Genomic DNA, 26,861 nt, shown 5'->3' with positions numbered 1-26,861 from the left:
GAAATAGGGAGAGCCACTCATCCACTGGTTGACTCTCAAAATGCCTTGCAAAAGCCAGGCCTGGGCCAGGTGGGAACCAGGAACTCCATCTGGATTTCTTAGGTGGGTGTTGGGGGCCGGGGTACTTGAACCATTCGCTGCTGCCTCCCAAGATCATTATCAGGAGCTGGATCCGAGGAGGAGTAGCTACATCTGGATAGGCACCGCCATATGGATGCCTGAGTCACTGCTTCAGCCTCTGGGTCCCCAGGCCCTCCCGGCCAGTGAGGGCTTTGTTCTCTGGCTCACAGCTCCTCACTCAGGCAAATGACAGTTGACATTCTAGAAACCAGAAAGGAAATTCGCCTTGCTGAGTGCGGTGGGACTCGGGAGGGCTTACCCAGGCTTGCTGTGAGTGTGAGTTGTGTCCTGGTGCAGGCAGGCAAACCTGGGCCAGAGCTGCTAGCCCTGGATGAAGGTGACGGCGGAGGTCAGGTGGGGGCTGTGTGTGTCAGAACCCAGCTGCTGCGTCTGCAGGGAGGGTCCTGTCTGAGCGGTGGCAGCCGTCCTGGCTCAGCTCATCACTGCCATCTGCTTTGCTTGCTCCATGCGCAGGGTGGGTCTGGGCGGTCTGGAGCCTGGTGGGTGGCCTGCCTGCTGCATCCTGAGTGCTGCAGGGCCCCGCCCCTGGGGTGTGGAGAGCAAATGAGCTCTGTGAGCGTAAACTTTTCCCCTGTTCTTGCCTCTTCCCTTTCCGATGCTTCCTCTGCAGCTGATCAGCCAGCAGGAGCTGCCATGGGGCCCTGCTTAGCAGCCCCCCACCTCTGCTGGGCCTCGGGGCTGCTGGCCTTCCTCAGCCCCCTCCTCAGTGAGTGCCTGGGCTCCCTGGGAGGGAGGGCGACTGGGTGGGGCTGGGGTAGGTGGGGCCCTGCAGTCCAGGGAGGGCTCTGGGATCTGCAGCCTGGGGAACAAGAGGTGAAAACTGCGCGATTGTAACTGACAGGGCAGCACGTTTGTTTAGGGCTGGGGAGGACAGAGAGAGAGAAGGAGAAGGCGTTTGGGGGTGAGGACGCTGGGGCTGCTGAAGGCCACTTCTTTCAGGGCCCTGGGGGCCCCTGTGCTGCATTCCCAGGACGCGTCTGCCTGGAGAGACAGATGGGGACAGCCTGGAAGGCTGCTCCTGCGGAAGTGAAGCTGTGGGGGGCACCCCTCTCGGAACTCAGGGCGTCCCCGCAGCCTCTGCAGCTGTCCTGGTTGTGAGCTGGAGGAAGCTCCTCCGGTGTGGAGCAGGAGTGGACAGGGCTTGGGATCAGCTCCAGGAGCTCCTCCCAGGCGGGTCCTGGAGGTCTCGGGCTCCCCTTAGACTTGCTCTGTGTGTTTTCACCTGAAGATGTCAAAAAGAAGTTCTCTTTGGGTCAAATGCATAGGATGGGGGTGCCCTTTCTCGTCCCCGTGTGCTGCTCCTCCACCCACCCTTAAATGCTCAGGCCCCGCAGCCATCAGATCAGAGCACGCTGTGTCACGCGTGCTCTCAAGTGAAACCCTGGGAACGGAGGACGGCTGGCCGCCCCAGGGAAGGCTGCGGAGAGTGCGTGCCATGGGCTGCTGTGGGGGCGGAAAAAACAGACCTCCCTGTGCTCCGGGTAGGGAAGTAGCCAGAGCCACTGAGACGCACTGGGCTTGGGGACCACCAATGTGCCATTGGCCACAGGTTTACTCTCGTCCTTGGAGGAGGAAAAGAGGAAACAAAAAGGGAATGGCAAGTTCAAGGTCCAAATTCTTATTTTTATTATGTTTAAAAAAGATTTATGTATTTATATGAAAGGCAGAGCTACAGAGAGAGAAGTGAGAGAGATCGATCTTCTATCTGCTGGTTCACTCCCCAAATGGCTCAACGACCAAGGGTGGGCCAGGATGAAGCCAGGAGCCAAGAGCTTCTTCAGGGTCTCTGACATGGGCATCGGGGCCCAAGCACCTGGGCCATCTTCTGCTGCTTTCCCAGGTGCATTAGCAGGGAGCTGGATTGGAAGCAGAGCAGCTGGGATGTGAGCTGTCACCCACATGGCATTCAGATGCTGCAGATGGCAACTTTATCCACTGCAGCACGCCAGCTCCCAAATTCGTATTTTAAAAAAAAAAGATTTATTTATTTATGTGAAGGTCAGTGTTACACAGAGAGAGGAGAGGCAGAGAGTGAGAGAGGTCTTCCATTTGCTGGCTCGCTCCCCAGTTGGCCGCAATGGCTGGAGCTGTACTGATTCGAAGCCAGGAGCCAGGAGCTTCTTCTGGGTCCCCCATGTGGGTTCAGGGGCCCAAGGACATGGGCCATCTTCCACTGCTTTCCCAGGCCATAGCAGAGAGCTGGACTAGAAGTGGAGCAGCCGGCACTTGAACCTGCGCCCATATGGGATGTCTGCACTGCAGGCGGCAGCTTTACCTCCTATGCCACAGTGCTGGCGCCATCCAAATTCTTATTTTTATGGTTGCAAATCATCCAGATGGCTGCAAGATTACCCGGGTTTGCAGCCATGCTCAGACAGGGGCTGTTTGTATCGGCTGTCTGTCGTGCCAGCCCTCGGGAGGAAGGCGCACCCACAGGAGGCTGTTCCTTTAGAAAAAGCTGCTAGGGAGCCGCACAGCTTCCTGCACATGTGTTTCCTCACAGACAGCTTATTACAAGCTCAGCAGTTCTACTGCCTCTACCAAGATGATGTAATTATGTGTAAGTCTATAGGGTCTACAACAGGGATCTCCTAGTTTGGTGTCAGTTTTTCAGTAAAGTTTTCATGATGGAGAAAACAACAATAGAAACAAAGGTGCCACACGTCGGAGAGGCTTAAATATAATTCCTTGAGGTGAGGTTCGTGGATTGTTGCCAACACGATCAGGAACCTGCGCCCCACAACCGTTACTTTACAAATGGAGAAGCAGCCACCAGATGTAAACATCCACCTGGCGCCGAAAGCACTGCAGACGTGGAAGGGAACAGGAGACTGCGCACGGGGACCTCAGGACCGTGTGGAATTGGGGCGGTGTGCAAAAAGGGGAACTGAGCGATGGCCTGTGGCAGCCAGGGCACGGATCGCATATATGACACACGTAACACTCCTCGATCTTGGTGCCTAGGAGGAGATTAAATACCTGCAGAGGAAGCAGACCCAGTGATGGCGAGTGTGGGAAAGCTTTCATTGCCATTGTTTTTGTTTTAATTCCAAACCAGCAATTGAGCTCGCAGAGACGTCTGTGGACTAATGGGGAGAGAGCACTTGGGCTGAAATGACAGGGAGGAGGGGAAGAAAGAGGACGGAGGGAAGAAAGGAGGCCTCGAATTTCTCATGCTAGGGCCAGGCTGTCTAGGATCGAGAAAGAACATCATTCTTTCAAGGTCTCAAGACGGTTGGCGTCCTATTAAGCCAGACCTGTGTGCTATTAATGAGACCTGCCCTGGAAATTGCTCTGCCTACTTACAGGAAGACTGAAGCTCACAGCTGGATGCGTAAACAATACAAACAGATCTCACCCAGAGTTTAAGTAAGTTCTTGACTGCACCTTGGGAGAAGAAAGCGCCCCTAAAAAGCCTGCAAAGCGCTCAGGAGAGACACCTGCTGAATGGACTGAGCTCTGCATCCTATCCGCCAGGTTGATTGGACCTGGGTGATATGTACACACGGTCTGTTGGTTTTAGCCATTGGGGGTAACCTGGTGCAATCCCTGGTTCTTTATCTATGTGGTCCTTATCTATTCCCAGAAATAGCTTTCTAAAATTATCAGTAGGCTAGTTTTCAGAGAAAATGTTTGTGGCCAATCATGTTTTTTTTTTTTTTTAAATATAGATTTATTTATTGTATTTGAAAGGCAGAGTTACAGAGAGAGAGAGAGAGAGAGAGAGAGAGAGAGAGAGAGAGAGATCTCCCATCTGTTGATTTCTTCTCCAAATGGCTGCAATGGCTGGACCTGGGCCTATCTGAAGCCAGGAGCCGGGAGCTTCTTCCAGGCCTTCCATGTGCTGCAGGGGCCCAGGCAATTGGGCCATCTGCCAGTGCTTTCCCAGGTGCATTAGCAGGAAGCTGGATTGGCGGTGGAACAACCAGGACTGGAACCGGTGCCCATTCGGGATGTCAGCACTGCAGGTGGCTTTTCCCTGTTGTGCTGTAGCAGCACTGCCCCCCCCCCCCCCCGGCAAGTTCTAAAGAGAGGAATCTTCACCTTGTAACAAGAGAGTCCCTGCTTACCTACAGTCCACCTTTGTGGGTTGAGCCAATGTAAATTCGCTGTGTGTGATGATAAATAAAAAGTTACTGTCATGGAATAAATCAATTCAGACTGGATCTTGACCTCTTTTGAACTGTAACCAAGACTCATGACAAGTCGCTGGACCTAGGGGGCTCACACTCTGCCTGAATGTACCTTCTGTTGAGGTTTTAACAGAGTTTGCCTACTGTACACTTGTGAACCATGGGTGCTCCAGGATGAGCGTCTTTTGTGGACTGAGACCTCCTGCTGCTCCCTGCGTCTCCCTCTCTCCCTCCAGGCTCCTCACAGCTGTGCTCACATCCGGTCTCTGGGCAGCTCCTCCCTGGCAGCCTGAGGTTGGCGCCTCCTGTGTGTCTCTGGCCCCCTCTCCAGGAAGTGGGGATTCTGCCCGGGCCAGCTCTTAACCCTACTGACTACCCAGAAGTGCCTGCTCTTGCCAAGCCTGGGAGGCCCTTGCTTGCACTTCCAGAAGAGGGAGGCTGGAGGATGCTCCTCCCGCAGGTGCTCCGGTGCCCGTGGGATCAGACAACAGAGCAGGGAGGGGCTGAGCTCTGGAAGGGCAGGGAAAGGGTGGAGGAGCTGGGGCAGCATCCTGAGATCTGGAAACCAGGGCACTGTGTCTGGCTCTGCCCCGTGGGACCCAGCACAAGTGCACTGCCCTGGGGGAGTCACTCATTTGTCACAGGAAGGCCTGGGCCCTGCACAGATCACCCCTTGCACCTCCCTTCACCCCCAGGTAGCATTCTGGGGTTCAGTGCCTCCACCCAGATAGAACTTCTCTGTGACTACTTCAAGGCCTCTGCTTTGTCTCTCCCATCCTGTCTTGTTCTGTTCCTGTGTCCTGGAAGGGCTGACAATGCTGAGCCTGTTTAGGGCTCCTTCAGGAGGAGATCCCAGGCTGCCCAGTGGCCACTTCCTCAGTCATCTAAGCCAGGAGAGACTGCTCCTCTTCTGGCTCCTGCACCTGCTCCTCTGTTCCTTTGCCTCTGCCCCAAGAGGGAACTTGGTCTACAACCCTCCCCCCCCACCAAAGCAAGCCACAGCCGCACTACATAGAGGCAGCTAATGAAAGTCTCAGCCAGCCCCATGAAGTTCCTGCCTGGTTAGAGGAAATACACGCTTTTTTCTCCATGACCCCTGTCATGATGCAGGCGAGGAGAAGGACAAACACTGTTTTGATCAGAATTATTCATGAAAGTCCCCCAGGAAGGTGCTTCAGGGACATCTGCAGTCCCGTCTCAGCAAGTCCTACTGCCCTCCTTCCCTTTTTGGAAAAACAAGCTGCTTCTCTGGGCCTTACATTCAGTAGAACACTTATGTTTAGTGGCCATGGTTGTCCCCACTCTTCTATATTTGGACAGCATGCAACATAGAATATCCAACAATTGTTTACCAGCTGTTGGCCAGAGGATGCCCTTGGTCCTTTGCCACATGGGCCTCTCCCCAGGTCAGCTCACAGCGTGGCAGGTGCTTTCTGCAGCAGGAGGAACAAAGAGAGTGCAAGGGAGACACAGGTCACAGACCTGCACATCTGTGTCCGTATGTGACATCCCATCACATCTGCTGTATTCTAGTCTCTCTCAGGGCAGACCACAAGCCAGGGAGGGAATTACACCTGAGTGAACATGATGAGTGAGGAGTCTTTGGGGGATACTTCAGTGGTGGCCTTCTGGAAGGATCTCTGACCTATACCCACAGCCATGCTGTCCAAGGTCTGCTACAGTCTGTGCAGGCCTTTGGATGCAAGAAGACAGCCACAGCCATAACATATGCCACATAAGGCAACGGACTTATCAAGGTGAACGGGAGGCTCCTGGAGATGACTGAGCCATGTGTGCTGCTGTGCAAGCTACAGGGACCTTGTTCTGTTTCTGAGCAAGGAGCAGTTCACTGGCATGGAATCCGTGTCCAAGTGAAGGGTAGTTGGTCATGTGGCTCAGATTTAAGCTGCCATCAGCTGATCTCCACAGCCCTGGCGGCCTGTTACCAGAAACACATGGATGAAGCTTCCAAGAAGGAGCTCCAAGTCATCCTCACCAAGTAGGACCCAGCCGTGCTGACCCCTGCTGCCGTGAGTACAAAAGCTTGGAGGCCTTGGACCCCAGACTTACTACCAGAAATCCTATTAGTAAGCCAATCACCAGGATCAGGGTTCAACTTTATAATAAAAAATGGTTGTGGGATTTTCAGATTAACAACAACAACAACAAAAAAAAAACATGAGCAAACAAACAAGAAGTGGCCTTCTGCAGTTATGCGCTCAGTGGGCCAGAAAATCTGTATCTGTTATCTCATGTGGTTCACTGGCAAGGAGACTGAGGGCTGGCAGGTCACCTGTTCAGTGTTACACCCCATTAGAACCAGAACTTGATCCCAATTGCTTCCAATGCATTGCACTAGGTTGCTTTCCTAAATCAAGGGTTTCTACTGGATGGATTTGATTAATCAGAAAGAATTTCTGAGTTTCTCTCATTTGCTCTGCTGAGAAAATGCTCACATTTCCCCTTTGCAACCCTCTAGGCATCTGTAGCACCTTGGACAAGGGCCCTGAAGCTCGTGGCTCCGGGATTCTGGATTCTGGACTCCACTTTCCTGTGAAGGGGATGCGAGGGGGCTCCGTGTCGTTCCATGTGGTGCAGCAGACAGAATGGGCTCCTGGAGAGAAGCTGGAGGAGATCTCGTGGGGCTTTGGCCCTGACTCAGCGTACAGAGTCATCCTGCTGGTCCCCAGTGGGGCAGCCTCTCCAACCTGGGTCAGCCTCGAGGACAAGTACAAACCAAGGCTCCACGTGCCCAACATGACGTCCCTTGTGATTGAGAATGTGACCTCACAGGACAGTGGGCAGTATCGGGCTCAGATCAGATTCACTGGAGGACTTTTATCTACCCAGGTTTTCCACCTCACTGTCTATGGTAAGTGACAGCCCCTGTCTGGAAGCCCTGGCACAGTTCCTGCTGCTGTGCCCAGGAGCGTCTCCTAGGCCTGCTGTGCAGGGTCTCATCAGTCACTGACTTGAGTGTGCATTGTCTCCTGTGAACATAGAGCATGCTCACCACCCACACGGGCAGGGGGAGAATCACCTGGGTACTGCAGGAGAGGAAGACAGAATGTTTGAAAATTAGGGAGTTTTGAATAGCAGTGATTGTTCTTTATAGAACTATGGTTACTTCATTTGCACATTAGATTTTTTCCCCCTGAAACCTTTTATTTAAGAAATACAAACATAATTGCAACTTTAGGAACATGGTGATTCTTCCCACCTTACCCAGCTTCCCACCCCCACTCCAACCCCTCTTCCTCCTCCTTCTTCTAATCCCATTCTTATTTTTTACTAAGATCTATTTTCAATTAACTTTATACACATTTGATTAGCTCCATGTTAAGTAAAGAATTCAACAAATAGTGTCATATAAAAAATTGTTCCTCAACATTGGAGACAAGGGCTGTTCAAAATTGTTGCTTCTCAAAGTGTCAATTTCGCTTCTGTAGATTGCCTTTTAGGTGCTCTATTAGTTATCACAGGTCAGGGAGAACATATATTTGTCCCTTTGGGACTGGCTTATTTCACTAAGTATGATGTTTTCCAGTTTCATCCATTTTGTTGCAAATGACCAGAATTCATTTTTTTTTTAACCTCTGTGTAGTGCTCCATGGTGTACAGATCCCATAATTTCTTTATTCAGACTTCAGTTGATGGGCATTTGGGTTGATTCCATATCTTAGCTATTGTGAATTGAGCACAATAAACATGGGTGTACACATAATTCTTTCATATGCTGATTTAATTTCCCTTGGTAAATTCCTAGGAGTGGGATGGCTGGGTCATATGATAGGTCTAAATTCAGATTTCTGAAGAATCTCTATACTGTCTTCCACAGTGGCTTTACCAGTTTACATTCCCACTAACAGTGGATTAGGCTATCTTTTTCTCTGCATCTTTACCAGCATTTGTTGTTTGTTGATTTCTGCATGAAAGCCATTCTAACTGGGGTGAGGTGAAACCTCATTGTGGTTTGGATTTTTATTTCCCTGATGGCTAGTGATCCTGAACATTTTTTCATATGTCTGTTGGCCATTTGGATTGCCTCTTTTGAAAAATGCCTTTGCTGGGTTGTTTGTTTTCTTGTTGTTGAGTTTCTTGATCCCTTTATAGATTCTGGTTATTAATTCCTTATCAGTTGCACAGTGTGCAAATAATTTCTCCCATTCTGTCAGTTGCCTCTTCACCTTGCTGATTGTTTCTTTTGCAGTACAGAAGCTTCTCACTTTGATGTAATCTCAGTTGTCAATTTTGGCTTTGATTGCCTGTGCCTCTGGGGTCTTTTCCAAGAACTCTTGCCTATGCCAGTACCTTTTTTTTAATTTTAATTTTTAAATGTTTTTAAAATGAAAAATCATCTAGGGAGACCAGTAGTGGTAGTGTTTAATTTTTTAAAAAAAATTTGTTTATTTGAAAGACAGAGTTAGAGAGAGAGTGAGTGTTCCATCCATTGGATCACTCCCTAAATGGCCACAACGACCAGAGCTGGGCTGATCCAAAGCCAGGAACCAGGAGCTTCTTCCAGGTATCCCATGTGGGTGCAGAGGCCATCTTGGGCCATCTTCTACTGCTTTCCCAGGCCATAGCAGAGAGCTGGATTAGAAGAGGAGCAGCCAGGACTCAAACCAGTGCCCATATGGGATGCCAGCACTCTAGGCAGCAGCTCTACCCACTATGCCACAGCACCAGCCCCCCCATGCCAATGTCTTGCAGGGTTTCTCCAATGTTCTCTAATAATTTGATGATAATAGGTCATAGGTTTAGGTCTTTAATCCATGGTGAGTGTATTTTGTTTAAGGTGTGAGGTAAGGGTCTTCTTTCATACTTCTGTATGTGGAGATCCAGGTTTCCCAGCACCATTTGTTGAAGAGACTGTCCTTGCCCCAGGGATTGATTTTAGCTCCTTTGTCAAAGATAAGTTTGTTGTAGATATGTGGATTTATTTCTGGAGTTTCTATTCTGTTCCATTGGCCTATACATCTGTTTTTGTACCAGTACCAGGCTGTTTTGATTATGATTGCCCTATAGTGTGCCTTGAAGTTGGGTATTGTGATGCCTCTGACTTTGTTTTTGTTGCATAAGATTGCTTTAGCTAGTCAGGGTCTCCTGTGTTTTCATATGAATTTCAGCATCAGTTTTTCTATATCTGAGAAGAATATCCTTGGTATTTGGATTGGTATCACATTGAAACTGTAAATTGCTTTCATTAGCATGGACATTTTGATGATACTGATTCTTCCAAACCATGCATATGGAAGATTTTTCCATTTTTTGTGCCTTTTTCCATTTCTTTCTTTAATGTTTTTTAATTCTCATTTTAGAGATCTTTGACACCTTTGGTTAAATTTATTCCAAGGTATTTGATTTTTTTGTAGTCTTTGTGAATGGGATTGTTCTTAGAAGTTCTTTCTCACCTGTGGCATTGTCTGTGTATGCAAAAGCTGTTGATCTTTGTGTGTTGATTTTGTATCTTGCCACTTTACCAAACTCTTCTATGAGTTCCAGTAGCCTCTTAGTGAAGTTTTTTTGGATCCTCTATATATAGAATCATGTCATCTGCAAATAGGGTTAGTTTGACTTCCTCCTTCTCAATTTGTATTCCTTTGATTACTTTTTCTTGCCTAATGGCTTCTGCTAAGACTTCCAGGATTCTATTGAATAGCAATGGTGAGAGTGGGCATCCTTGTTTTGTTCTGGATCTCAGTGGGAATGCTTCCAACTTTTCTTTTTTTTTTTTTCTTTTTTTTTCATCAGAGCTGGTTTGCTGTGCTATCATTTTTTTTTATTTTGTTTTATTTTCCAACTTTTCTTCATTCAATATGATGCTGGCCTTGGGTTTGTCATAAATTGCCTTGATTGTGTTGAGGAATGTTCCTTCTATACCCAATTTGCTTAGAGTTTTCATCATGAAAAGGTGTTGTATTTTATCAAATGCTTTCTCTGCATCTATTGAGATAATGTTTTTTGTTCTTCAATTTGTTATGTGATGTATCACATTGATTGATTTGTTAATATTGAACCATCCCTACATACCAGGAATAAATCCCACTTGGTCAAGGTGAATGATCTTTCTGATGTGTCTTGGATTTGATTGGCTAGTATTTTTTTTGAGGATTTTTTTTTTGTCTATGATCATCAGGGAACTATATCTGTAATTCTCTTTCTCTGTTGTATCTTTTTCAAGTTTAGGAATTAAGGCGATGATTTCTTCATAGAAAGAGTTTGTGAGGATTCCTTCCCTTTCAATTGTTTTTTTTTTTTTTTAAGATTTATTTATTTTACTTGAAAGTCAGAGTTACAGAGAGAGAGAGAGAGAGAGAGAGAGAGAGAGAGAAATTCTTCCATCCGCTGGTTCGCTCTCCAATTGGCTGCAATGTCTGGAGCTGTGCTGATTTGAAGCCAGGAGCCAGGAATTACTTCCGAGTCTCCCACGCAGGTGCAGGGGCCCAAGGACTTGGGGTATCTTCCACTGCTTTCCCAGGACATACAGAGAGCTAGATAAGAAATGGAGCAGCTGGGACTCAAATTGGCACCCATATGGGATGCCGGCACTGCAGGCAGCGGCTTTACCCGCAGCATCACAGTGCCCCGGCCCCTCAACTGTTTTCAATAGTTTGAGAAGAATTGGAGTTAGTTCTTTAAATATCTGGTAGAATTCAGTGGTGAAGCCATCAGTCCTGGGCTTGTCTTTATTGGGAGGGTCTTTATTGCTGATTCAATTTCTTTCTCGGTTATTGGTCTATTTAGGTTTTCTATGTCTTCATGGCTCAATTTAGGTAGGTTGTATGTGTCCAGGAGTCTATCCATTTCTTCTAAGGTTCCTAGTTTGTTGGCATATAGCTCTTTGTAGTAATTTCTGATGATTCTTTTTATTTCTGTGGTGTCTGTTGTTAAATTTCCTTTTTCATCTCTAATTTTATTGATTTAGGTCTTCTCCCTCCTTTTTTTGGTTAATTGGGCCAATGGTGTATCAATTTTGTTTATTTTTTAAAAAACCAATTCTTTGTTTTGCTGATATTTTTTATTGTTCTTTTGGTTTCAATTTTGTTTATCTCTTCTCTAATATAATTATTTATTTTCTCCTAGTAGTTTTGGGTTTGGTTTGCTGTTGTTTTTCTAGGTCCTTGAGATACATTGAAAGTTCATTTAGTTGGCGCCTTTACAGTTTCTTGACATAGGCACCAATTGCTATAAACTTTCCTCTTAACACTGCTTTTGCTGTATCCCATAAGTTTTGCTATGTTGTGTTGTCATCTTCATTTGTTTCTAGAATTTTTTTGATTTCTCTTTTGGTTTCTTCAATAACCCACTGTTCATTCAGGGGCATGTTGTTCAGTCTCCATGAGTTTACATATGTTCTAGAGATTCTTGAGTTGTTGATTTCCAGCTTCATTGCATTGTGGTCCAAGAATACACATGGTATGATTTTGATTTTTTTGAATTTGCTGAGACTTGCTTTATGGTCTTGCATGTAGTCTATCCTAGAGAAAGTTCCATGCACTGGTGAGAAAAATGTGTATTTTGCAAATGTAGGAAGGAAAGTTCTGTAGAAACATTTCGTCTATGGTGTCGATTAACTCTGTTGTTTCTATGCTGGTTTTCTGTCTGGTTTACCTGTCCATTTTTGAAAGTGGGGTATAGAAGTCCCCCATTACTATATATTGGATTCTATGTCTCCCTTCAGATTCATTAACTTTTTTTAAAAAAGCCAGATGCCGTGTAATTAAGTGCATATACGTTTATAATAGTCACATCTTCCTGTTTAATTGATCCGTTAATCATTACATAGTGCCCCCACCCCCTTTTTTGACAGGCAGAGTGGACAGTGAGAGAGAGAGACAGAGAGAAAGGTCTTCCTTTTCCGTTGGTTCACCCCCTAATGGCCACTGCGGCCAGCGCTGCGCCAGTCCAAAGCCAGGAGCCAGGTGCTTCTCCTGGTCTACCATGCGAGTGCAGAGCCCAAGCACTTGGGCCATCCTGCACTGCCTTCCTGGGCCACAGCAGAGAGCTGGACAGGAAGAGGGGCAACCGGGACAGAATCCGGTGCCCCGACCGGGACTAGAACCTGGTGTGCCAGCGCCGCAGGCAGAGGATTAGCCTATTGAACCATGGTGCCGGCCCCTTTTTTTTTGTTTTTAACAGGTTTTGTATTAAAGTATAGTTTTTTTTTTTGAAGATTTACTCATTTACATGAAAGGCAGAGTTACAGAGGGACAGAAGCAGAGAGAGAGAGAGATAGAGAAATAGAGAGAGAGAGAAAGAGAGAGAGAGAGAGAGAGAATCTTCCATCTGTTAGTTCACTCTCCAAATGGCTACAACGTCTGGAGCTGGGCTGATCTGAAACCAGGAGCCTGGAGCTTCTTCCAGGTCTCCCTCCCTGGTACAGGGTCCTAAGCACTTGGGCCATCTTCTACGGCTCCCAGGCCACAGCAGAGTGCAGGATCAGAAGTGGAGCAGCTGGGACTCAAACCGGCACCCATATGCGATGCTGGCACTGCAGGCAGTGGCTTTATCTGCTATGCCACAGTGCTGGCCCCTGCACATTAGTTTTTTAGTGTTTTAAAAATTACTCCACAGTAGTGGCTTACAACAGCACAGATGCATTGTGTTTATGTGATGTAGGTCAGAAATCTGACACAGTCTCACTGTGCTGGCAGGGCTGTGTTTGTCTTGGAGACTGGAGGAGGAATCCTTTGTCCTGCATTTCTCCCTCTCCTGTCAGTTGCTGGCATTGCTTGGAGCATGGCTTCCTTTCCCCAGACCAGCAAGGGTTGGTCAGTCTCACCTTGTATCCACTGACTTGCTTGATTTCCGACTTCAACTTCTGAGGACCCTTGGATTAGGCTTGATCCCCATGAATAGTACAATAATCTCCATATGGGAATGTCAGCTGATTAACAGCCTTAATGGTATTCACCACCTTAATTCCACTTTGCCATGTAACCTGTCACTGATGGGGTCTGATGATCATGTGGATGGCATTTGGGTCACTGTGCTATTACCACATGTGGAATCCTCACGTTTCTAAGACCTTCCTCCCCGCCTCCTCCCCTCCACACCGGCTCTGCCTCACTCACACCAAACTCCACACTCAGCTCTCAAAGTTTAGACTGGTGGTGGATAAAGTTCACACTGGAAGGTTTCTTAGGAAACCCATCTGCCCACACTTTCCATCCCTCAGCTTCTCTCTGCATAGGGAAACTGCCTGCCATGGGCACAGTGGCTTTTGCAACTTTGGGTCCCGTGTGATTTCTAAGACTGCCTTGTGACTCTGCCTCCTCTCTTCCTGTCTGCACCCCAAGTTCAGTTTCATGTTCTGACCACACTCAGAACTGTCCTCTGTGGTCACTACCACTGTGTCTCCCGCAGACGCGGAAGGCATGGGCCTTTCTCTGGGTGTGAACTCAGTGGCTACTGTTCCTACTGTCATTTGCTCAATGTTTAGCTTCTGGGAAATTGTGTTTTGTCTGTAACGTGCTCCCGCCTTCCTTGTAGGGCAATGTCTGGCCTTCAGTGAGGTCATGGTGACAACGTGTGACCTGTGGTGTGCTCCAGACACGTGAGACCCCATGCTTTTGTCTCCTCCTGCCCCAGAGCCAGTGCCTGCTCCTCAACTCCTGAATGTGTCACTGTCCATCACATCTGGCTGGTGCAACGTCACCCTGCAATGCAGGGCCACAGGGGCCACAGAGCAGCTGAACGTGACCTGGGAGAGCACAGGCCCCCCCAGCGAGCTGAAGCAGGGAGGGGCACCAGGACCAGCCCCCAACTCCTGGACCCTGGCTGTGAGTCTACCTCGGAGTCAGCCCAACGCCAGCCTCACCTGTGTGGTCAGCAACCAGGGGGACCAGAAGAGCGCCACCTTGGACCTGGGTAAAGTCTGTGTCCAAGGTGAGTGTGCCTGAGACAGCACTGGGTCTGTGGGTTTCAGCTTTTCTCCCTGCCACGTTTAGTGCCACCCTCTCTACCTGGACCCCCTACAGAGGTCTGGGAGTCCCAGCCCACTCCTGCTTCTGAATATTACCCCCTGCAGGGAGGCCTGCCAGGACCTCCCACCCCACCCGTCTCCATGTGGGTCCACGTTGTCTTTGGAGAAGGAAATCAGACTGTGTCACTCATCCATGTGCTCTCTGGGACTGACCTCCAGTGACTCCCTGAAGGGTTCAGTCTCAGATGTTCCTCTGCCCATGCTGTTGGCCTCACTAGCACACCTCACACTGAACTTATTGCTGTAGTTTCCTGACAGTGACCCTTATGATGAATTTTTGTGGCTTCACTTTTTTGTAAAGATTTATTTATTTATTTGTAAGACAGTGTTGGGGTGGGGGGAGAGATCTTCCATCCACTGGTTCACTCCCCAAATGGCCACATTGGTAGGTTCTGGGCCAGACCAAAATCAGGAGCCAGGAGCATCTATGGGTCTCCACGTAGGTGGAGGGGCCCAGGCCCTTGGGCCGTCATCCACTGCTTTTTCTGAGTATTAGCATGGAGCAGGATCAAAAGTGGATAAGCTGGGACCGGAACTGGCACATATATGGGATGCTGGTTCTGCACGTGGCAGCTTTACCCACAATGCCATGGTGCCAGCCTCTAGGCTTCATTTATTTTCAGGAGCTGTCCGTGACCAACCCCCATGAAGTAGTGATAATCTATTTATGTATCTGATTCTTCCATAGACTATTGCACTTTAAGGGATGGGGTCACATCTTTATCTGAACTCCTTTCCAAGGTCAAAGTTTGCTCATCAAATGTGTTTCATTGAATGAATGAATGACTTTGTACCCCAAGTGAATCTCATTCTCTCAACCCTTCCTCCCGGAGCTGCAGGAGGGATTTGGTAAATCAGGGCCACTATTACAGTCTCTCCACTTTGTCCTGTGGTATCAGCTAAAGAGAAACACTTAGCATAACCACAAAATCCTCTAGACTTAAACTCCAACCACCTCCTTCTGACCCACTTCTCCCTGGTCTCTTCCCCTGCCTGTCCTTCTCCTGGCAACTCCCAGCTCTGGCATTTTGCCACTGCTACTTCCCAAAAGTGATGGTTCTTGTGATCAGACTGCCACAGACTGAATATTTGGGAAACTCCCGCTCCTTTTCATGACTCGGTTTATCCAGCACCTCCTCTGGGGAGGCCTCCTTGGAGCACTAGCAGAAAGTGTAAAGGCTGTTGCAGGGGTGGGCATTTGGCCTAGGGGGTGAGAGCATGGTTATGATGTCTTTTTTCATTGTAGAAATACCTGGGTTCAGTTCCTAGCTTTGGTTCCTGATTCTAGCTTCCACCACCAAAGACCCTGGGAGGCAATAGATGGTGGCTCAAGTAATTGGGTGCCTGCCAACCACACTGAAGAACTGGACTGATTTCCTAGCTCCATGCTTTAGTGGGAACCATGGGTATCTGAGAAGTAAACCAACACATGGGTGCTGTCACTGTTTCTCAAGAACAAACAAATAAAACATGAAAACCCACCTTTGCTGCGGCCACAATCTGTCAGGAAGCTATTGTTATTTTTTCACATTCCCTCCCTGGCGATGAACTTCTCTCAGGGTGGAACTGGCTTTGTGCATCTCAGCTTCCCTGGCACCAGCAGGAGCCTGGTCATGGTGAGCGGCTCTTCTGTACTCCTCCCACTTCAGCTCTTGAGCCAGGCCCCTTCCGTCTCCTGCACCTGCTTTCTCTCTGTCTCCCCTTGGCAGTGGTTACCCAATTTATCTCCCGTTTCATCCCTCCTTTATTCTCTATGTGTGAAAGAGGCAGACTCCCAGGGACAGCCCACTGCTGGCGTCGTGGGAGGCGTCCTGGGGGCTCTTCTGCTGCTCATCCTGGGAGCTGGGCTATACCTCTGGAGGACACGTGGGAAGAAGAAGAGGAAGAAGAGGAAGAAGAAGAAGAGGCAGAAGGAGGAGGAGGAGACTGACAGAGGCAGGTTGCCCTTCTGCTTTCAGGCCAAGATACTTCCCTTCCCCTGCTAGAGGACCCCATACAGTTTTGGGGTATCCAGGTGCTGCCAGGAAGTGGGCCCTACAGAGGAGATGGTGGGGTGACCATGAACTTGGGGTCTATGGCACGAGGAGGGTTGCAGTCTTCCAGGCACAAATCTGACCTTCAGTGTGTGTATGACGCAGGTGCAGCCCTGCAGCGAGACCACAGGGGTGATGATGGTGGCATGCACTATGCACAGCTGATGAAGGAGGAGACTCAGGATGGCCAGGAGAAGGTGAGAGCTGGCAGGCGTGGCCAGCCTGGACACCTGCATGTCTCTGACTGCCTGGCCTTGGCTTCCCAAACCCAGGGATCAGCTAGTGGTCTCCACTGTTCTTTCAGTCTTTTATTATATCAATAGTTTTAAAAAAAGCAAATGTGCAGTTGACCAGTATGGTGTTGGGTGCTTTGGGGAAATCCACAAACCATGCATGTCCATAGGTATTCACTCTGTGCAGGTCCCCTGGGCCTCTCTATCCCTCAGCTGCTCCACTTACCCTCTGTCCTTCATCCACAGGCTGGCGGTAGGCAACATCTGGGAGAACAGGAGTCTATCACAACCGTCTACAGTCAGATCCATAGCCCAGGCCAGGGGATGAAGGTCATCTAAGAGGAGAAGGCAGAACTGGCACTCCTGGGCACCTGCACTCCGAGCCTGATGCCTGTGGATCCCTTCCTTTGGTAGCAGTTGTCCAGCAGCAGCCGCCCTCTTCTGCCTTAGCCTGACCTGGTGGCCACCACTCTCTGGGAACACGAGGCCTGTCACTTCCTCTGCTACATTCCATGGCCGCCCTCCCACTCAGGATCCTTATCTTCCTCTGGCATTGCCATGACCCATGATCCTTTCCTCCAGATGCCTGCCATAGAGGACCTTCCTGGCTATGGGCATCGCTAATCCTCTCTGCCTCTGCTGTGTCACTGGTGTCTTTGTGACAACATGAGCTCTGGCATGAGGACATTGGCGACATGTTAGTGCCCTGGAGGAGCCAGGTCTGGATCCTGGGTTAGCAGGTGATGGAGGCAGTGTGGGTGGTTGGGGCCCTACAAAGGACTGGCCTGAAGCTTCCTTTGAAGACCTTGCGTTGGGCTCCCTTGGAGGGTTGGGCAATGTGTGTGTGTGTATGTGTTGCTGGCTTTGTCTACTGCACATTGTATACCTAGGCTTGAGTCCTTTTTCTTTGCCATGTGTGCTAATGTGACTCTGCTGCAGCCCCAGTTCGGGGCCCACACCCACCTTCCCATGGAGTGGGAAGAGGAATTAGTGTTATCCCTGGCCCTTCCCAAAGAGTGATCCCGAGAAGCCGAGTCCGGATTTACCTTTAGGAAAACAGCCTCAGCTCACCCTGACCTATGATGGGTGCATGGTGATGGGAATGGTGGGCTGTGTTACCCAGGGCCCCTTGGTAGGGCTGCTGTGAGCTTGTTGGATGATGCTGGGGGAAGCTGTGACCCAGCCAGCTCAGCCTCATCTCATGACCCTCAAGCCCTACAGCCTTTTTGACCCAAAATCAAGGTTGACCTCGTTGCTTACTTGCATACTTCTGTCTAGAATTATGATTCCAGCTCATACTCACACCTGTCTGCTGAAATCCCAGCATCCTGTCCAAATCTCTTTTCCACGCTACCTGTTCCAAGAAGCCTCTCAGGAATGCAATGGTTTCTTAAAGGGGTTTCCCACGTCGACCTCCCTGAACACATTGGACCACACTAGGGCCCCTGTGGTCGTCTGTCTTGTGTTGGTTATGAGTCATCCTTCTGGACCAATCTGCAGCTCCAACAGGCATGTATTCCCCTTGTGGGAAGTCAAGATCAAGGAGGCAAGCACCCCTCAGTGTGGAGGACCTGGGTTGCCCTACTGTGCATCCCAAGGGGCTCTGCAGATGGAAAGCCAGAGCATGGAGGTGGATCGTCTCTCTGGTGCTGGCTCTCCTTACATGCAGGTGTGAACCAGATGCTCTCCCATGATCCTTCCTGGCCTGGAGGTCTGAACTGGGGACTCTCCACTCAAGCCTCACATTGCCTTTGGACCTTAGATGGTCAGCAACAACAGTAACAACAACAAAACACGGATGTTGTATCATCTCATGGCTGAACACACAGGTGGTGGGTACTCTGAAGTTTCTGGTCTGCACCCATCTTCTGGACTCCACATTGTAAGTATTCAACTTTTGGAACTAGCACTGTGGTATAGCAGGTAAAGCGGCCGCTTGCAGTGCTGTCATCTTATACGGGAGCTGGTTCGAGTCCCGGCTGCTCCACTTCTGATTCAGCTCTCTGCTTAAGGCCTAGGAAAGCAGCGGAAGATTGTCCAAGCCCTTGGACTCCTGTACCCACGTGGGAGACCCAGAAGAAGCTCCTGGCTCCTGGCTTCCGATCAGCGCAGCTCCGGATGTTGCTAACATCTGGGGAGTGAACCAGCAGATGGAAGACTTCTCTCTCTCTCTTTTACCTCTGCCTCTCTGTAACTCTGCCTTTCAAATAGATAAAAATTAAAAAAATCCAATTATTTACTTGAAATATCCACTTGGATGTATACAGGCGCCTACAAATCACATTGAATCTGTTAAAAACTAATCAAAAAATAAAATTTAAAAATTTACAAAACCTACGTGGATGTGTGGAAGAACAGAGTATCAAACTCTATGTGAGGGTATTTTACATATATTTTATTATATAAATATTATACATATTTTCCTATGTATACATTTACTTATAGTAAAGTTTTGTTGGTTAAGCACAGAAAGAGATTGAAAATAATGGCTCACAATAAAACAGAAAAATTATTGCAATACACATACAGTGTAATAAAAATATTATGAGTGTGTTATCTTTCGTACTGCGCTGTGCTGGTCCTCTGGTGATGGATTGAGATGATGCGATCCTTACTGGATGACGGGAAGTGAGGTTCATGATAGGCATCGTGATGCAGCACTGGGCATCCACATAGCGGTCATTGGAACACAGGTACCACACGCAGTGTTACAGCAGTTGGTAACCAACCTGAGTGCTAACTGACTGACAGGTGGGTAGCATATAGGGCATGGATGCGCAGGACAAAGGGAGGATTCACATCCCAGGCAGGATGTGGCAGGATGGTGGTGGGATGTCAGCCCAGGAAGCAGGTAAGGGCAGGGATGGGGGCAGGCGCCGTGTGTGTGAGAACCCAGCTGCTGCGTCTGCAGGAGGGTCCTGTCTGAGCGGTGGTAGCCGTCCTGGCTCAGCTCATCACTGCCATCTGCTTTGCTTGCTCCATGCGCAGGGCGGGTCTGGGCAGTCTGGAGCCTGGTGGGTGGCCTGCCTGCTGCACCCTGAGTGCTGCAGGGCCCCGCCCCTGGGGTGCGGAGAGCAAATGAGCTCTGTGAGCGTAAACTTTTCCCCTGTTCTTGCCTCTTCCCTTTCTGATGCTTCCTCTGCAGCTGATCAGCTGGCAGGAGCTGCCATGGGGCCCTGCTTAGCAGCCCCCCACCTCTGCTGGGCCTCGGGGCTGCTGGCCTTCCTCAGCCCCCTCCTCAGTGAGTGCCTGGGCTCCCTGGGAGGGAGGGCGACTGGGTGGGGCTGGGGTAGGTGGGGCCCTGCAGTCCAGGGAGGGTTCTGGGAGCTACTCTCTGGGAAAGAAGAAGATAAAACCGTGGGGTTAAACCTGACAGATGTAGCACATTTGTTTAGGGCTGCGGTTGATGGAAATGGAAGAGGAAGAGATGGTGTTTGCTGGCAAGTATGGTGGGGACACAGAGATGTCACTTTTGGCAACAGAAGGGGATTTCTTTCCAGGGCCATGGTGTCAGATCAGAGCAGGCTGTGTCCCGTGTGTTGTCAGGTGAAACCGTCTGAACAGAGAAAGGTCCCATCAACCCAGGGATGACAAACACACTGTGGAGAGTCTGTGCCATGGCTGCTGTTTGGCGTGAAAAAACAAAGTACCAGTTTTCTGGGAGAGGTTACTAATCTCCTGGAGATGGGGTCTGAAATGTTTGTCAATAAGATTCAGGAAACTCTGCCCTACAATCGTTACTTTATAGTCTCACACACCTGGAGTCATGTTGGCTGTGTTCTGATCTCTTGGTGTTGCCGTTGTCTGGGAGGGGATAGCCCGGTGTGTGCCTCTGACGAATGAGGGTCCTTGGAGGCTGCTTAAGAGTGACCCTCCAGTGGAGGATGGCCCAAGTGCTTGGGCACCTGCACCCGCATGGGAGACCGGGAAGAAGCACCTGGCTCCTGGCTTCGGGTCGGCGTAGCGCCGGCCCTAGCGGACATTTGGGGAGTGAAGCCACGGAAGGAAGACCTTTCTCTCTCTCTCTCTCTCTCACTGTCTATAACGCTACCTGTCAAATAAAAAAAATTATTTAAAAAAAGAGTGGCCCTCTGCAATAATGCACTCAGTGTGTGCTGGGAAACCTGCCCCATGCTCTCATGCAGCTCATGCCGTCGTTATGAGGCAGGCACAGACACTGAAGCCTACTGAGGGCAAATCACCTGTTCATGTTAACTCCATCCGATCCGGCACTTACTCCCAGAATTGCTTCCCATGAAATTTAGGTTGCCTTCCTAAATCAAGGGTTTCTACTGGATGGATTTGATTAATCAGAAAGAATTTCTGAGTTTCTCTCATTTGCTCTGCTGAGAAAATGCTCACATTTCCTCTTTGCAACCCCCTAGGCATCTGCAGCACCTTGGACAAGAGCCCTGAAGCTCGTGGCTCCGGGATTCTGGATTCTGGACTCCACTTTCCTGTGAAGGGGACGCGAGGGGGCTCCGTGTCGTTCCATGTGGTGCAGCATCCAGGATGGGCTCCTGGAGAGAAGCTGGAGGAGATCTCGTGGGGCTTTGGCCCTGAGTCAGTGCACAGAGTCATCCTGCTGGTCCCCAGTGGGGCAGCCTCTCCAACCTGGGTCAGCCTCGAGGACAAGTACAAACCAAGGCTCCACGTGCCCAACATGACGTCCCTTGTGATTGAGAATGTGACCTCACAGGACAGTGGGCAGTATCGGGCTCAGATCAGATTCACTGGAGGACTTTTATCTACCCAGGTTTTCTGCCTCACTGTCTATGGTAAGTGACAGCCCCTGTCTGGAACCCCTGGCACAGTTCCTGCTGCTGTGCCCAGGAGCGTCTCCTAGGCCTGCTGTGCAGGGTCTCATCAGTCACTGTCTTGAGTGTGCATTTTTTGCTTTAAAATGAAGCATGGACTGGTGCTGTGGCACAGTGGATAAAGTCCTTTGTCTGTGTCGCCATAAGAGTGCCATTTAGAGTTCCAGCGCATCGCTTCTGATCCACTCCCTGCTGCTGCACCTGGGAAAGTGGTGAAGGATGGCCCAAGTGCTTGGGCCTCTGCACCCACGTGGAAGACCCAGATGACACTTCTGGCTTCGACCAGGCCAGGCTTGGCCGTGTGCCTCTTTGGGGAGTGAAACAGCAGATGGAAGTTCTGTCTCTCCCTCTCTCTCTGTGACTTTGATTTTCAAATAAATCAAAAATCAATAAGTCTTTTGTTAAAAAACAGAGCATACTCACCACCAACAGAGAGCAGAGCTGAGATTCACAGTGGGGCAGAATCACTTCAACATTTTAGGGGAGAAAACACAACTTTTGAAAATTTAGAGGCATTTGCAACAACAATAATTTTTACATGGTCACTTCATTTCTATATTATTATTGTTCTTTTCTTTTTAAAAAGGATTTATTTTATTAATTTGAAAGAGTTGCATAGAGAGGTAGATCCAGAGCGAGAGTGAGAGCGAGAGCGAGAGAGAGAGAGAGAGAGAGAGAGACATCTTCCATGAGCTAGTTCACTCCGCAAAAGACCGCAGTGGCCGGAGCTGCATTGATCCAAAGCCAGGAGCCAGGAGCTTCCTCTAGGTTGCCCATGAGGGTGCAGGAGCCCAAGGAGTTGGGCCATCTTCCACAGCTTCCCCAGGCCACAGCAGAGAGCTGGATCAGAAGAGGAGCAGCCAGGACTCGAACTGGTGCCCATATGGGATGCCGGCACTGCAGTCTGGGGCTTTAACCTGCTGTGTCAGAGCGCTGGCCTGTATTATTATTATTTTGCTGTAAAAATTGCCACATAGTAGTGTGATGTGGGTCAGGAATCTGAGACAGTCTCACTGGGCTGGCAGGACTGTGTTCCTCTTTGAGGCTTGACGGAGAATCCTTCCTCCTGCCTTTCTCTTCTCCTTGCTGCCTGCATTCCTTGGTGCGTGGCCACTTCCTAATGTAAACTAGCAAGGGTGGATCAGTCTCGAATTGCATGCCCTGACTTGTCTTTTTTTTTTTTTTGTCTTCCACTTCTGAAGACCCTTATGAATATGTTTGTTCTTATGAATAATAAAATTTTTAGGTTATTGTCAGCTAATTAGCACCTTAATTCTATTTGCTACTTTGATTCCACATGGATGTACCCACTTTGGCAGATTGACGGGGTCCACTGATGATCAGATGGATGTCATTCGGGTCACTGTGCTGCTATGACATGTAGACTTCTCGTGTTTCTAAGACCTTCCTCACCCCCTCCTTCCCTCCATACCAGCTCCACCCCACTCACACCAGACTCCACACTCAGCTCTCAAAGCCTGGACTGGTGGTGGAGAGAGTTCACACTGGAAGGTTTCCTAGGAAACCCATCTGCCCACACTTTCCATCCCTCAAGTTCTCTCTGCATAAGGAAACTTCCTGCCATGGGCACAGTGGCTTTTGCAACTTTGGGTCCCGTGTGATTTCTAAGACTGCCTTGTGACTCTGCCTCCTCTCTTCCTGTCTGCACCCCAAGTTCAGTTTCATGTTCTGACCACACTCGGAGCTGTCCTCTGTGGTCACTACCACTGTGTCTCCCGCAGACGCGGAAGGCATGGGCCTTTCTCTGGCCTCCCGGAGTTTCCTGCTGGCCTGCCTCACGAGGGTCGTGCAGTCCCAGGCACCATCTCAGCTTCTGTCCCTGGCTTCTTCCTGTATTGGAATGATGCTACTTTCCTAGAAACAATGGATCCTTGAACATAGATTCTTTCTTTCTGGTTTTTTTTTTTTTTTTTTTTTGACAGGCAGAGTTAGACAGTGAGAGAGAGAGAGACAGAGAGAAAGGTCTTCCTTCCATTGGTTCACTCCCCAAATGGCCGCTTCAGCCTGCGTGCTTTGCCGGTCCGAAGCCAGGAGCCAGGTGCTTCCTCCCGGTCTCCCATGCGTGTGCAGGGCCCAAGGACCTGGGCCATCTTCCACTGCCTTCCCGGGCCACAGCAGAGAGCTGGACTGGAAGAGGAGCAACCGGGACAGAATCCGGAGCCCCAACCGGGTCTAGAACCCGGGGTACTGGCACCGCAGGTGGAGAATTAGCCAAGTGAGCCGTGACGCTGGCCTGAACATAGTTTCTTGTCTTCATTGTTTCCTGGGAACTTTTTACCAATTGCTCACTCTAGGGAGATCTGGGTGTGAACTTAGTGGCTACTGTTCCTGCTGTCATTTGCTCAATATTTATCTTTTGTGAAGCTGCATGGGCTTTAATGAGGTCATGGTGAGAGTAAGTGATCTGTGATGTGCTCCACATGTGTGAGATCCCATGTGTTTGTCTCCTCCTGCCCCAGAGCCAGTGCCTGCTCCTCAAATCCTGGCTGAGTCACCGTCCATCACATCTGGCTGGTGCAACGTCACCCTGCAATGCAGGGCCACAGGGGCCACAGAGCAGCTGAACGTGACCTGGGAGAGCACAGGCCCCCCCAGCGAGCTGAAGCAGGGAGGGGCACCAGGACCAGCCAACAACTCCTGGACCCTGGCTGTGAGTCTGCCTCGGAGTCAGCCCAACGCCAGCCTCACCTGTGTGGTCAGCAACCAGGGGGACCAGAAGAGCGCCACCTTGGACCTGGGTGATGTCTGTGTCCCAGGTGAGTGTGCCTGAGACAGCACTGGGTCTGCGGGTTTCACGCTTTTCTCCCTGCCACGTTTAGTGCCACCCTCTCTACCTGGACCCCCTACAGAGGTCTGGGAGTCCCAGCCCACTCCTGTTTCTGAACATTCCCCCACGCAGGGAGGCCTGCCAGGACCCCCCACCCCACCCGTCTTCATGTGGGTCCACGTTGTCTTTGGAGAAGGAAATCAGACTGTGTCACTCATCCGTGTGCTCTCTGGGACTGACCTCCAGAGACTCCCTGAAGGGTTCAGTCTCAGATGTTCCTCTGCCCATGCTGTTGGCCTCACTAGCACACCTCACACTGAGTTGCTTGCTGTAGTTCAATCTGAAAGTGTCCTGCTATGGTGAGTTTTAAGGCTTCTTTTAAGGACAGACCGTGGCCATCCCACCCAAAGTGGTAATAATCCATTTGTGTATTTCAATGTTCCATAGGCAAGAATACCTTAAGGAAAGGAGTCATGTCTTTTTCTCTTTGAATTCTTTTTCTGTGCATAGCTTTTGGTCACAGTATCTCCCAAATGGCGTTTCATTGAATGAATGAATGAACGATCTACAATCCTGAGTGAATCTTATTCTCTCTAACCTTTTATTCTAGGAGCTTTGATACATCAAGGTCGCTGTTACAGCCTCTCCCCACATCTGTCCTGGGGTCTCAGCTGAAGCTGAACACTTACCATGACCACAGGAACCTCTGCACTTAGACTCCCACCTCCCCTGGGCCCCCCTTGCACCTGGCTCCTGTCCGTCTTCTCCTGGGAAACCCTGACACTGGCATTTTGACACAGCTGTTTCCCAAATGTGGTGATCCTTGTTATCAGACTGCACAGCCTGACTATTTTGGGAACAGGATGGGTTCCCCTCCCTCATGACTCAGTTTACCCATCACCGTCTCTCTGAGGCCCCCTGAAGGCTGTGTATACAGTACACAGGCTGTTGCAGGGGTGGACATTTGGCCTGGTGGTTAAGAGGCTGCTTCTAATCCTGTTCCCCCTCTCAGAGTGCCCACGTTCGATCCCCGGATCTGGCCCTTGGTTCCAGCTTCCTACCAGTAAAGACCCTGGGAAGCAACAGGTGATGGCTCAAGTAATCAGCTCTCAACCACCCCCACCTGAGACCTGGGTTGAGTTCTCAGCTCCTGGCTTTGGTTGTGGGCCTCAGGGGGCAGTAAATCAACGCATGGGAGCAGTCTCTTTCTCAAATCCCAAAAACATATGAAATCAAAGAAATGAAACGCATCTCTGTTGAGCCACAGTCTCCGTCAGGAGACCAGTGTTATTTTCTCAGCATTCCCTCCCTGGTGATGAAGCCAAGGGGAGGGACCAGGCTTTGTGCATCTCAGCTCCCCTGGCACCAACAGGAACTTGGTCATCGGTGAGTGAACCTTCCACACTCCTCCCTCTTCAGCTTCTGAGCCAGGTCCCTTCCACCTTCTCCACCTACTGTCTCTCTCTGTCTCCTCTTGGCAATGGATACCTCAATTTCTCTCCTCCCTTAATCCTTATTTATTCTCCCTGTGTGACAGAAACAGACTCGCATGGACAGGCCATTGCTTGCCTTGTGCAAGTAATCCGGGGCACTCTTCTGGCTGTTCTGCTGATCCTGGGAGCTGGATTATTCCTTTGGAGGACCCGTGGGAGGAAGAAGAAGGAGACTGGAAGAGGCAGGTTGCCTTTCTTCTTTCAGGCCCCTATCCCTTTCCTTCCATGGAGGTCCCTTCACCTGCGTTTTGCTGCCTGGAAGTGGGCCTGCTGCGGAGATGATGGGGTGACCATGAACTGGGGTCCATGACATGAGGAGGGTTACAGTCCCCCAGGAATAGGATCAACCTTCAGTGTGTGTGATGCAGGGGCAGCCCTGCAGTGGGACCGCAGGGGTGATGGAGGTGGCATCCACTCTGCACAGCTGATGGAGGAGGAGACTCAGGATGGCCAGGAGAAGGTGAGAGCTGGCAGGTGTGACCAGCCTGGACACCTGCATGTCTCTGACTGCCTAGCCCTGGACCCCCTGAACTCAGAAACCTGCTGTTTCTGTCTCCATTCTCTTTTCACTGTTTTGTAGCACTAGGAGTTTGCACTAATAGAATTTACAGTTGATCACTATGGTGCCCCATGCTTTGGGGAAATTGACAAATGGTGCATGTCTGTGGGTATTTCTCTGGGGCCTCTCTATCTCAGCTGCTCCACCTGCCCTCCGACTTGCATTCTCAGGGTGGAGGTGAACAACAAGGAACCTATCATTAACATCCACAACAAGGCCAGAAATCTAGGTCTGGCCTTGAAGATCATCAGATTGGCGGCAGCAGATTTTGCCATGCCTAGGACACCTACTATCTGAGCCTGATCCTTTAGGTCCCTTCCTTTGTAGCTCTTAGCCCGCGCCAGTATCCTGGTTTGTCTTCGCCTGGCCTGGTGGCCACAGCTCTCAGGCACCCCAGGCCTGTGAGTTCCTCTGCTTGTGTTCGCAAGCTGCCCTCGCACTCAGGATCCTCACACCCGCCTGGTGAGGGCTCTTCCCTCGGCATTACCGTGACTCCTGACTCTTTTCTTCCAGGTGCCTCCCCATAGGGTGCCTGCCTGACTGTACACGAGGCCAGTCCCCCATTGCCTCTGCTGTGTCACCGGTGTGTGTCTTTTTGAGAGCACGAGACCCAGTGTGGGGATACTGTGGAGGCATTGACCGCGCTGGAGGAGCTGAGTTCTGGATCCTGAGTTGG

General features: G+C 49.9%; 2 protein-coding genes across 5 annotated transcripts; both read left to right on the top strand.

The window, feature by feature from the left end:
• The first annotated feature begins 231 nt into the window (after positions 1 to 231).
• Positions 232 to 19,076, top strand: LOC138850522 (uncharacterized). 3 transcript variants are annotated; one of them, XR_011390351.1, is made up of 7 exons: positions 232 to 847; positions 6,754 to 7,146; positions 13,869 to 14,165; positions 16,027 to 16,197; positions 16,401 to 16,492; positions 16,775 to 18,037; positions 18,198 to 19,076. XR_011390351.1 is itself a non-coding variant. In XM_070077501.1 (6 exons), the coding sequence occupies exons 1-6, from the start codon at positions 307 to 309 to the stop codon at positions 16,865 to 16,867; spliced, it is 1,587 nt and encodes a 528-aa protein (XP_069933602.1). In that variant the 5' UTR covers positions 232 to 306; the 3' UTR covers positions 16,868 to 19,076. The 3 variants fall into 3 exon arrangements, 1 of the variants encoding a protein (XP_069933602.1); XR_011390350.1 differs by having other exon boundaries at positions 16,775 to 18,410; positions 18,541 to 19,076; XM_070077501.1 differs by having other exon boundaries at positions 16,775 to 19,076.
• LOC138843054 (SLAM family member 8-like) lies at positions 18,988 to 26,861 on the top strand. 2 transcript variants are annotated; one of them, XM_070077502.1, is made up of 5 exons: positions 18,988 to 19,769; positions 20,914 to 21,306; positions 23,826 to 24,122; positions 25,671 to 25,808; positions 26,699 to 26,861. In XM_070077502.1, exons 1-5 carry the CDS (start codon positions 19,298 to 19,300, stop codon positions 26,710 to 26,712), a joined length of 1,314 nt encoding a protein of 437 aa, XP_069933603.1. In that variant the 5' UTR covers positions 18,988 to 19,297; the 3' UTR covers positions 26,713 to 26,861. The 2 variants fall into 2 exon arrangements, with proteins under 2 accessions (XP_069933603.1, XP_069933604.1); XM_070077503.1 differs by lacking the exons at positions 25,671 to 25,808; positions 26,699 to 26,861 and adding an exon at positions 24,744 to 24,951.

The sequence above is a fragment of the Oryctolagus cuniculus genome, chromosome 7 (assembly GCF_964237555.1).
Source record: "Oryctolagus cuniculus chromosome 7, mOryCun1.1, whole genome shotgun sequence".
Lineage (NCBI taxonomy): Eukaryota > Metazoa > Chordata > Mammalia > Lagomorpha > Leporidae > Oryctolagus > Oryctolagus cuniculus.
Note: the sequence above shows the minus strand (reverse complement) of the source record. Positions and strands in the feature narration are given on the sequence as shown.